Raw genomic sequence first — 12,774 nt, 5'->3', positions numbered from 1 at the left:
CCTCCTCCACCACTGTGTGGTACGCTGGGGCCACTGCCAGGGACAGATACAGACTGCAGCGTGTTGTGCGCTCCGCTGAGAAGGTGATCAGCTGCAAACTCCCATCTATTGATGACCTGTACCTCTCCAGAACTCTGCGGCGTGCAGGTAGGATTACAGCTGATCCTTCTCACCCTGGACATGGACTCTTTGTGCCTCTTCCCTCAGGCAGTAGGTTACGGTCCATTCGGTCCGTCAGACTCGCTAACACAAAACAACACTGCTCTGCTCTGTCACTTTAGTACAGTCACTCTACCTTGTTCCGTCATCAACCTGATGACTTTCTGCACTGTTTATCCCACTGCACTACTTGACCAAATTGTGTTACTCATTCTGTAAATTCATTGTAAATAAAAGTATAAATACAGTATTTTTTTATTTCACTGCACCTTACTTTATTTTATTTTATCTATGCTGTTTATTTAGGACACTTAATATATGTTATATGTTACTTGTCATGTTGTTCTATGTATGTACCATCTCACCAAAACAAATTCCTTGTGATGTGAACCCCTCACTTATTTGGCAATAAACCTGTTTCTGATTCTGATTTCTAAAATTATGTTTTCACTTAATGGGGTCCTGAGTTTAGGAGTAGGAGGAGGAGAAAATTAATTTAAATAATTGTAGTACCAGGCTGCAACAAAACAAAATAGAAAAAAGTGAAAGGGTCTGAACACCTGTATCTCAGGCTTTTAAGATTACAGTAATCAAACTGTTACTCAAAAAGCCTAGTCTTGATCCAGGAGTCTTGGCTAATTATAGATCAATATCCAACCTATCCTTTTTTTTTTAAATCCTCGAAAAAGCTGTTGCTAAGCAGCTATGTGACCACTTACACAGGAATTAATTATTTTCACTCAGGATTTAGAGTGCATCATAATATTGAAACAGAACCAATAAAAGTCACAAATGACCTTCTCTTAGCCTTAGACAACACACTTGTCTTTGGACTTGTCCTCTTAAATCTTAGTGCTGCATTTGACAATCTCAACCTAAAATATCTTACTACAGAGACTGGAACTTGAGATTGGGATTAAAGGAACAGTGCTAAACTGGTTTCAGTCCTATTTATTTGACATATTCTAATTTGTTCATGTTCATGAACTTTGCCAAATTAATGTCGGACTCCGTAATTTTCTCTGGACCCCTCCCCAATCTGACCAGCGATGACATGGCATGTTGTCATACCATCGCTGGCTGTCTAGGTGGTGTCCAGCAAACGATGTGAGCTTCATAGACAATTGGGCCACTTACTGGGGAAAACCCGGTCTGGTAGTGAGGGGCGGCATCCATCCCACTTTGAATGGTGCAGCTCTCATCTCTAGAGTTTATTAGCCAACCTAAAGTTTGACAACCCAGAGTGGGGATCGAGACACAGAGACTCTCTTCTATGCTTCTCTGCAGTTTCCTTAAAGCTGTCACCCCACTCAAACCACATAGAGATTGTGTCTGCCCCTCGAACATACAAATCAAATAAATCAGAAGTTAAGAGAAAAGGAGTTATTCATAAATACTCTTATCGAACAGAAAAACAGAACAGTCAGATGTGAATTGTTAAATATTAGGTCTCTTTCGTCTAAATCTCTGTTAGGTTTGATAACTGATTACCAAATTGACTTACTCTGTCTTACTGAAACCTGGCTACAGCAGGATGAATATGTCAGTCTGAATGAATCAACCCCCCTCAGTCATAAATATTGTCATGTTCCTCGAAGCACAGTAATAATAAGTTTGAGTGGAAGATTGCAGCTACTCCACCTCATTATTAAACTTTCATCCTCAGAACAGTTATGACTCATTTGAGAGCCTCACTCCATAAAAAGCCTCCAGTTAATCCCCAATGCTGCAGCCAGAGTCCTGACAGGAACTAGCAAGAGAGATCATATTTCTCCTATATTAGCTTCTCTTCATTGGCTCCCTGTAAAATACAGAATAGAATTTAAAATCATTCTTCTCATATATAAATCCCTTCATGATCAAGCTCCTTCATACCTTAGTACTCATAGTACCATATTATCCCAATAGAGCACTTCGCTGTCAGAGTGCAGGTCTACTTGTGGTTCCCAGAGTTTCCAAAAGCAGAATGGGAGGCAGAGCCTTTAGCTATCAAGCTCCTCTCCTGTGGAACAAGCTTCCAGTCTGGGTTCAGGAGGCAGACACTCTGTACTTTTAACGCTAGACTTAAAACCTTCCTTTTTGACAAAGCGTATTGTTAGGGCTTTCAGGTAACCCTGAACCATCCCTTAGTTATGCTGCTATAGGCCTAGACTTCCCGAAGACCACTTCCCATTGGAGCACTGATCTCCTCTCCCTTCTCTGCCCTCCCAACTATAGTTGCCAATAAATAGCTGTACACTTTATACAATATTATGTTGTAGAATGTTACAGTCAATTTCAGTTTTCTTTCTTTCTTTTTTTTTTTTTTACATTGACAGCTTTGCAAATTACATATATTGCGAAGTGTTTTGAATGAAACTTGGCTTGCTGTTAATCCAAAATTCATCATTCTTACATTAGTTTTTCTTCACTTATTAAATAAAAACAATTTCAGAACTATGTTTTATTAAAACTCAATTTTAAAATAGCTGTCAGAACTTAAGATGAAATTCCTTTTTCTGAACAACTCCTAAATCCTGACCCTGTGATTTCCCTGTGATAAGCAGGAAAGCCAATGTTAACTTGAACATTTCAGGATAAGAAAAAAGTAATGGCTGTGTGTACAAAAACAACAGTAACACAAATATAACGACACAGCACAAATACAATAGGCACAGTTCTAACTATGCTGTGCTATTGATTGGGACCACAAGCTGAAGACAAATGTTTCGCTACCCACACCCAAACAGTTGTGCACAGTGAAGGAAGGTGAACAATTTTAGCAAACTTGAGCTAAGCTGCTAAATTTGCTAAATTTAAAAAAACAATTAGCCTGACGTAATAACAAATCACAAATATTTTCACCTCTTCTGAAGTGGTGCTGAAGCATGTGGTTTCTCTCGGCACTGAGCTAAATAATATGTTGCAAAACACATGTTGACGAAAAGAACACCATGCCGACTGCTCAGTATGGGGATGGAAGTATTCTGCTTTGGGGTTGTGTGGTAGTCAGTAGCACAGGAAAGACTTCACAGATAGAGGGAAGAATGGATTCCACCAAACATGAACAAATTCTGGATGCAGATGTCCTACAATCAAGAAGGTGAAAGTTAAAAGTGGCTGTCTTCTACGACAAGACAGTGATCCAAGGCAGACCTCACAATCCGCTTTGAATTACTCTGAGAAAGACAAGATTAAGCTGTTGAAATGGCCATCACATGACTTGAGTCTGTGGGGACTTACTAAACATGCTGTGTGTACAAGGTGGCCTAAATATTTGAGAAACTAAAGTGATCTTCATGAAAATTGGCTGAAAAATCCAAAAGCTTGAAAACAATAGGAAGACGAAGTGTTTGCTGAGTTATGCCAAGAAGTGGTTGCGAACTTGATTGTGTGCACAAACCTTTACACATGCCACAATTACAGTTTTATTTTGTTCTTTTATGTTAGTGATATTTTCCAAAAGAAAAAAACATTGGTGCAGTAAATTTTTGAATAAAGGTTCATTTTAGCTGTCTGTGTCTGATCTTATTTTTTTCAAGACAATGACTACCAAGCACACTGATTCTCAGCTGGAATAAATGTTTGTTTGAGATTTCCTCTTAAACCTTGAAATTTCTGTTGAACATATATTTTTGTTTTGACATATTCAGAAAGTTTTATCCTGTTACCTGTAGTCTTCAGAAATATCTATGGTTTGTGTACTTTAATCTCACTGTCCAAAGGTCCGCTAGGAGTGGGACCTAAAAAAATAGAAATGTTTAGTTTCAGTATCATTCATTGACCGAATGGCTATCTTCTCAGCTTTAGTGTTGCTCTGAGGCTGACAATATATATTTCTTCAAATCTCTACAAACATCTAGTTTGGTGGAATCACAAAGAGAGTTTGCTATCTCAATAGTTTAGGAGTCATCAAGCCTTCTGAAAAAAATTTGTCTGGTTTGTCCTTTTTCCAAAAATTCAATAAACTATGATGTCTCTCATACTGGAAAAGTCTGAATTAGTTGTACACAATACAAAAAAAAAAAGTTTAGTCAAAAAAAATTTAGCAGGTGACAGAACTGTATTCAGGACTAGATAAAGTTCAAATGGTGGACACGAGTATATTGAACTGTGATTTAGTAAGAAGTAAGAAAAACTTACTACAATTTAGCAGAGGTGGGACGTAACAAAGCACAAATACTTCGTTACTGTACTTAAGTAGATTTTTCAGGTATCTGTACCTGTACCTGTATATTTATTTTTCAAATGACTTCTTACTTTTACTTCCAACATTTAAACAGAGATATCTGTACTTTCTACTCCTTTACATTATCAAAATAGGCTCGTTACTTTTTCAACTTTTTCAAGCGAATGATGACACGATATAAGAGACGTAACTAAGTAGAGAGGGAAATTGAGTGAGTGGACAGGTTATGATAGAGAGATAACTTGCCGAGTCCAACGATGATGCAGGAGATTCGGAAAAGCAAGGCATTCTCCATCCATGACCGTATTTTAAAGAACTATTGTTGTCGGCTTCAAGAATGTTCCATGGTGAATGCATTGTGTTTTGTTCCCTGTACCAGCACTGTGCAGGTTGTTAATACAAGAAGAATTTCCTTTGTTTTGTGTGTCGAACGTTTTTAGTTTTGTGGAGTTATCAAAAGATGTATTATGTATCATTAACGGTGAAAAAATATTTTTGGTTTTTACTTTTTTACATTTCAGACCCATAACTTTCTTACTTTGAGTCAGGACTCAAACTCACTTTTCACACAAGTATCTGTACTTTCACTTAAGTATAGAATGTGAGTACTTTTTCCACCTCTGCAACTTAAGAGTTTTTAGTTGTTATGCTGATAAAATGTTATTTATCTTTTTTTGTTAAAGACCAGGGAGTTTCAATTATGAATGGGAAGTCAGCTTTCAGGGCCCTCACTTTTCAGGGCCATCGCCAGTGGGGTGAAAGGTGGTGTCAATTATAGGGACCCCCACTGCCCAGGGGACCCCACAAAATCAAGCAGTTATACTCTAGAGGCCCTCTGTGAATAATTCTAATATTTATAATAGTTGTATGCCAGGGATTTTAATGAAAACCACAGAAACATGCAATTTGATGAAAGAAGTTTTCCAAATATCTGCTCTTCACCTCTCCCGAAAAATGGTTTAGTCCGATACAAGGTATTTATTAATTATTTAGTCAGTGACAAACATCTAAGGGACCCAATAAATCATAAGTCCCACCCTAGCTTGTGAATAGGACCAGTCAGTGTTGACGGGGCTGCTGAAGTTAGAGATAAACTTGGTGGAAGAAAAGGAGACAGACCGATTGAAAACGAAATGAAAATATAAATCAGGGTGCCAGAAATGCCATGAAAAGAAGGAGCGGGAGACCAGAAGGAGCTGTTGTATCCCAGTCGATGAAGAGATTCTTTACGACACGTTAATGTAGGCTATTGTCATTTCGTTCCCATTTCGTGGGCAAAGTACTGTCTACCGCTGTGGGGTGGGTACTGTCATTTCTTTTTCGTTACTGGCTGGGGGCCCTGAATCTTCTAGCTACCCCTGTCAGCTTTGATAATGCAATCAGTGCTTAATTAATTACATTTCTCCATAGGGCAATAGGACTATTTCATGAAAGTTATCCTGTTCTTTATTCCGCACAGATTGTTGTCCCTTCTTCCTGTGGAATAAGGTGAACAGGTTTTGATCCCATCTGCTCCTGATCTGTTTGTAATCCTGTTGTGGCCATAGTGGATCCAAATGATGGAGCCATTGCTCTACCTGCTGGTCCTCAGCTCAGTGGCTTTGAAGGAGGCTGTTGGTAAGTTCCACATTAACAACACATACATGCATATCTGTATGGGTTTTCAGACAGCAATTATTCTGCTGATTTTTAATTTATATTACAGCTGAGTTTAGGGTTTAGACTGTGATAACCAGTCAGAGATTCAATTTTATCGGTTGAAAAGCATCAATTTGAACCAAATTTCTTTGAAAAATGGTCTAAAATCAGATGGATGACATAATCTGACCTTGTTACTTCCAAACGGTTGCCTGCTCGCATTGTGATCAGAGGAAAAACCTTTAAAGTTAGAATAGTTATATCCATCTATCCATCCATTATCTATACCTGCTTATTCCTTAACCAGAGGGTCACAGGGTTCTGCTGGAGCCCAAGATATGTTAGTTTTTTCTCTTTATTTTTATTCCAACGGTTTTCGGTCGCTATCTAGTCCTACACCATTTGACGTAGAAACGTCATTCAAACATCGTTGCATTCAGCTCGATGAGGAGAGGGTTGCTTCTACTTTTTTCGGTGATATCTTAGTTCCCGAGATATGCCAGATTTTGTATGAATTTTTTCCCATAGAAATGAATGAAGAGAACGTTAAAATCCCCCTCAACTTGTATTCAGCTTTTTGATATCTATTATGTTTTTTCTTTAATCGCAGCTTACGTTTTATGTTTTTTTCTTTCGGTTTTCTGAATTTTACATTGGTGTGTATGGGAGAGGGCTAGAGTGCATGATGTCATCAGTGTCATAACCTTTTGCTCTTCAGCTTTTTTCAATTTGTTTGTCTCTTTTCTTCTCTTCTTGTGTCAACTTTCAGCTATATAAACAATTTATATATCAAAGTAGTAGAGATTTTTGTCTTCTTTCAGGTAATGTTCTTATCTTGATAGGACCTATGGTTTTTCCACCAGGTGGCCAAACCCACAGAGAGTGAGTGACTGCTCTATCGCTCATTCACTCCCATTATAAAAGAGCTCCAGGAGTTCTGGTGAAAAACACAAATGAAGGCTGGTATTTTTTGGAAAATCTTCACAAAAAGTAGATCAGTCTCTTTGTTGAAGCCTCCTGGCATTATTTTGATAGGTCTTATAGTTTTTCTGTAGTCCTCCATTTTGTGAGATGAAGTTTTCTCAGCTTCTCTATTCTGCATGTGTAAAATGCTGTGTCACTGTCACTCCCCCTCCCACTCTGGGCTTAGGTCACCAGAGCAACAGCTGACAAAGCAATAAAAGAGACAACAGCTGCCTGTGATTGGTAATTAGACTGACTGTTTGCCTAATGTCCATTGCTGTTACACATGAGGACCATTCTCAGCTATTTAGAGCAAGTGACTCTGCGGCTGTTTTAAATTGTACTCCCCCTCCCACTCTGGGCTTAGGTCACCATAGCAACAGCTCACAAAGCAGTGGCAGAGATCAAAGCTGTCTGTGGTTGGTAATTAAGAATGACTGGCTGCCTAATGTCCAATGCTGTTACACATGGGGACCATTCTCATTTATTTAGAGCAATTTACTCTGTGGAAGTTTTAACCCTCTGGGGTCTGAGGGGGTTTTTGGGGCCTGGACAAATTTTGACATGTCCTGACATTTGTGCTTTTTTCAGTGTCTTTTAAACATATTAATGTCTAAAATCTGATAACACTGTAATCAGCACAAAATTGGCTACAATAATATGTGAGCAGCAAGTTTATACATGATTGTGTTTTTGAGAAAAAAGTGTTTATGCATAGTTAGTGAAAAACTAAAATTTTTTACTCACTGAAATAAGACCATAAAACACAAACAGAACATTGGTTCACAAGACTTTGGAGACCTGCATGTTGTAGGCTAAAGTGTTTACTTCAGAGTGCTGTGAATGTCATCTTGTTCACACATTCACAGTAAACAATACACTGATTTAAATTTTCTAAGACACTTTTTGTCCAGAAAGGCCATATGCAAGAGGGTGTGTCTGAGGATGAATAGTCGTGATTTACCTGAGAACACAAAAGACGCACTGAACGACCAGACAAAGACGCGCGTAATGAGCCTTTCAGTCAATGTAGATGGGACGGAGTAGTGCAGCACAATACAACACAATGAGGAGCCAAACGATCCTCATTTGAGTTAAAATCAGTGTTTTTACTCTGAGGACAAGCTAAACTATTTGTCTCTGCGTGGAATATAAGGAGCGCCGCTTCACGTGCGTAACGCGCCATCATCCAAACACGCCAAAAAAGTGAGTAAATTCTATGATGAAGTTTGATATTTTATGTCATTTCTCGGGGGTGTGCACATATTTACCTGGTTCACCTGAGATTATTTACAAGTGAACAGTGGACAGTGTACAAGGCGGGACCGCATTACCTGTAATGAGGTGAGACAGGGAAAAACGGACTTCTCCTTACGTTCATACGGATTAAATCAAAAGTGATGATTTGTTTTTGACTTGAATTGTTTCACTCAAAAGAAAACATTTCAAGCTTTCTAGCCATATAATTCTTATTTTTATGAGCCAAGTATTCGCTGAGATTCTGGTTGTTTTATTTACGCGTCTGTGAAGAGAAATGGCAGAGACAGAAAAGGCTGAGAGCGCACCCTGTCGGCTTTCTTTATTTAAAAAAAGCACAACGTTTTGTTGTTATTATGATGGTATACCACTAAAACTAGACCCTTTCCAGATTTGAATGATGTACTTCTTTTATCTGTTGATCAGAATTGACGGAGTAATTTAAGTTTGTTTCGGCCTTATCAGGGAAAGATGCGTCAAAATGCGCCGGCACGTGCGTCGACCCCAGAGGGTTAATTTCCTGAGAACAAATGAAAGGGCAGCCTGATAGATTGAAAACAGGTTATGTCTGAGTCCTGCACCCCTGTTAAGGAAGGGTTTTTCCACTTGAACATATATAGCTTCTCTGACTCCTCTCTCAAACCACCTAACTTCTCTGTCCAAAAATGTGTACACCACTTCACTGTTTCCTTTAAATGGAGGTGCACAACTGACTGTGATCCTGAGGAGCTGCTCTTCCTGTGCTGGGCCATCCTCCAGTTGTTTGCTTTCTTCAATGTAAAGCATTCTTCCTTACACTGGATGGCATATACTACATTGCTCCTCTTTTGTTTTGGTGTCTGGTCTTGAGGGTGAACCAGTTTCTGTCTGTGTGTTGGTGGATTTGAATGAACTGGTATCTGATGTTTCCCAAAAATCAGTTCAAGCCTGAAACACCTGCTACATAGGAAATTACCAGGTTTTTCCTCTATGGATCTTGAGGCGCAGCTGTGTCTCTTTTTTTTCTGCTTGCTATTTAGTGTGTGCCCTCCTTTCTCTTGGCCTCTATGGAGGTAGGGTTGTTTGCTCTGTGGCGTAAAGTCCTGAGGACTACTAGTTTGTGTTCGTTATGAAATGTGGGGTCCGGTGACGAAGGAGGAGACCCAAATGCAGAACACAAAATAGGTTTATTTATTCCTGGATCTTCCAGGGCTCAGGCACAACAAGTGAAGAATCCCTGTCCAGGAACAAGATGCCACTTTGGCGAGGACAGGCAGGCAAACAGGCAAACACCATGAACATGAAAACAAAACACCACCACTACTATAACTATAATTAACAAATGTTCTGACAATGAACTAAAGAAAAGAGGGAGTATATATAGATGGGGGGAACAGAACTAATCAAACACAGGTGAAAGTAATATAACTAATTAACACAAAGCTACCTGGGATCAATACAGGAGAAAACAGGAAACTAACCCAAATAAAAGTCAGATCGGAAACAGAAACCTAAAATCTTAACAGTTTTGCAGTGAGTAATGGGAGTCAAGAAGATCTGATCAGCTGTTCTTGTACTGAGTTTCCAATCTCTGTTATTCAACTGAAAGTTCAGGGATACATTCAGAGTTTGTTAAATCTGCTATCTGGAATACACCCATGCAGTAAAAAGACAAGTTCAGGATACAACAACAAAAAAGGAAAGCTATATAAGTAAAGTATAACCAGACATTAGGATTGTCCAGAATAGAATTGTAGGTGCTTACCACCAGAAAATTTTTTGGCAAAAGGTTTGGTGTGTGATGTAATTTTTTTTAAATTACAGGTGGAGATGTGTGTGTGTCGGGTCACGATAATGGGCCAATGTTTGAAGAACAGCCAAGCAGTCTGATTTACCCAGAAGGTCTGACTGAAGGCAAGGTGACCCTCAATTGTCAGGCCAGAGCCAGTCCAGCTGCTTCCTATAGGTGGGTGACATGCACACGCATACACACATCCTTATTTTTGTCACCTAGGAGAACTTTACATCGATCTACATTAATTTCTTGGAGATTTACCTTAAGATTAATCATAACCACTTTATTCCTTGGAATGTTTGGCCGAACCCTCTGTCAGCGGGGTTTTTGACTCCCACCTCCGAGAGAGCTTCAACTAGATCCTGGGGGAGGCTGGGGACATTGAGTCGGAATGGACCATGTTTCCACCTCCATTGTCAACGCGGCAGCTAGGAGCTGTGGCCGTAAGGCCTCGAGTGTCTGTCGTGGCGGCAATCCCCGAACCCGGTGGTGGACACCGGAGGTAAGGGATGGCGTCAAGCTGAAGAAGGAGTCCTACCGAGCTTGGTTGGCTTGTGGGACTCCCGAAGCAGCTGACAGGTACCGTCGGGCCAAGCGTGCTGCAGCCCAGGCAGTGATGGCGGCAAAAACTCGGGTAGGGGAGGAGTTCGGTGAGGCCATGGAGAAGGACTACCGGTCGGCCCTGAAGAGATTCTGGCAAATCGTCCGGCGCCTCAGGAGGGGGAAACAGTGCTCTGCCAACAGTGTTTACAGTGTACGTGGGGAGCTGCTGACCTCGGTGGAAGGAATGCTTCGAGGATCTACTTAACCCTCTGGGGTCGACGCACGCGCCAGCGCATTTTGACGCATCTTTTCCTGATAAGGCCGAAACAAACTTAAATTACTCCGTCAATTCTGATCGTACAGATAAAAGAAGTATATCATTCAAATCTGGAAAGGGTCTAGTTTTAGTGGTATAGCATCATAATAACAACAAAACGTTGTGCTTTTTTTAAATAAAGAAAGCCGACAGGGTGAATTTACTCACTTTTTCGGCGTGTTTGGATGATGGAGCGTCACGGACGTGAAGAAGCGCTTCTTGTGTTCCACACAGAGACAAATAGTTTAGCTTGTCCTCAGAGTAAAAACACTGATTTTAACTCAAATGAGGATCGTATGGCTCCTCATTGTTTTGTATTGTGCTGCACTAATCCGTCCCATCTACATTGACTGAAAGGCTTATTATGCGCGTCTTTGTCTGGTCGTTCAGTGCGGTTAACCCTCTGGGGTCTGAGGGGGTTTTTGGGGCCTGGACAAATTTTGACGTCCTGACATTTGTTTTTTTTTTTTCCAGTGTCTTTTAAACATATTAATGTCTAAAGTCTAATAACACTGTAATCAGCCAGCACAAAATTGGCTACAATAATATGTGAGCAGCAAGTTTATACAATATTGTGTTTTTGAGAAAAAAGTGTTTATGCATGGTTAGCGAAAAACTACAATTTTTTTACTCACTGAAATAAGACCATAAACACAAACAGAACATTGGTTCACAAGACTTTGGAGACCTGCATGTTGTAGGCTAAAGTGTTTACTTCACACATTCACAGTAAACAATAACTAAAAATGAACTTTTTTAATTCTGGCAAATGGCTGCAATGACACAAAGAGTGAAAAATTTATGGGGGTCTGAATACTTTCCATACCCACTGTAAATAATACACTGATTTAAATTTTCTAAGACACTTTTTGTCCAGAAAGGCCATATGCAAGAGAGTATGTCTGAGGATGAATAGTCATGTGATTTACCTGAGAAGACAAAAGACGCACTGAATGACCAGACAAAGACGCATAATGAGCCTTTCAGTCAATGTTGATGGGAGGGGATTAGTGCAGCACAATACAACACAATGAGGAGCCAAACGATCCTCATTTGAGTTAAAATCAGTGTTTTTACTCTGAGGACAAGCTAAACTATTTGTCTCTGTGTGGAATATAAGGAGCGCCGCTTCACGTGCGTAACGCGCCATCATCCAAACACGTCGAAAGAGTGAGTAAATTCTATGATGAAGTTTGATATTTTATGTCATTTCTCGGGGGTGTGCACATATTTACCTGGTTCAACTGAGATTATTTACGTGTGAACAGTGGACAGTGTACAAGGCGGGACCGCATTACCTGTAATGAGGTGAGACAGGAGATAACGGACTTCTCCTTACGTTCATATGGATTAAATAAAAAGTGATGATTTGTTTTTGACTTGAATTGTTTCACTCAAAAGAAAACATTTCAAGCTTTCTAGCCATATAATTCTTATTTTTATGAGCCAAGTATTCGCTGAGATTCTGGTGGTTTTATTTACGCGTCTGTGAAGAGAAATGGCAGAGACAGAAAAGGCCGAGAGCGCACCCTGTCGGCTTTCTTTATTTAAAAAAAGCACAACGTTTTGTTGTTATTATGATGCTATACCACTAAAACTAGACCCTTTACAGATTTGAATGATGTACGTCTTTTATCTGTACTATCAGAACTGACGGAGTAATTTAAGTTTGTTTCGGCCTTATCAGGAAAGATGCGTCAAAATGCGCCGGCGCGTGCGTCGACCCCAGAGGGTTAACCCCGCCAACACGTTTTTCATAAAGGGCTGGGGATTCGAAGGCTGATCATCCATCACCCAACCCGAAGTCACTGAGGTAGTTTGGCTGCTCCTTGGTGGCAAAACACTGGGGGTGGATGAGATCCGCCCTGAGTACTTTAAGTCTCTGGATATTGTTGGGCTGTCATGGCTGACAACCCTGTGCAACATCGCGTGGCGTTCGGTGACAGTACCCGTGGA

The 12,774-nt window shown here is 40.1% G+C and overlaps 1 protein-coding gene across 1 annotated transcript in view; it reads left to right on the top strand.

The window, feature by feature from the left end:
- The window catches only part of cntn2 (contactin 2), a 95,589-nt gene that overhangs the window by 20,660 nt on the left and 62,155 nt on the right, over nt 1-12,774 (top strand). The window contains exons 2-3 of the mRNA XM_026306707.1: nt 5,787-5,944; nt 9,989-10,130. Of these exons, the coding sequence (XP_026162492.1) occupies nt 5,884-5,944; nt 9,989-10,130 (203 nt within the window). The 5' untranslated portion in view covers nt 5,787-5,883. The remainder of the gene's footprint in view (nt 1-5,786; nt 5,945-9,988; nt 10,131-12,774) is intronic.

This window comes from Mastacembelus armatus, chromosome 5 (assembly GCF_900324485.2).
Source record: "Mastacembelus armatus chromosome 5, fMasArm1.2, whole genome shotgun sequence".
Classification (NCBI taxonomy): Eukaryota; Metazoa; Chordata; class Actinopteri; order Synbranchiformes; family Mastacembelidae; genus Mastacembelus; species Mastacembelus armatus.
Note: the sequence above shows the minus strand (reverse complement) of the source record. Positions and strands in the feature narration are given on the sequence as shown.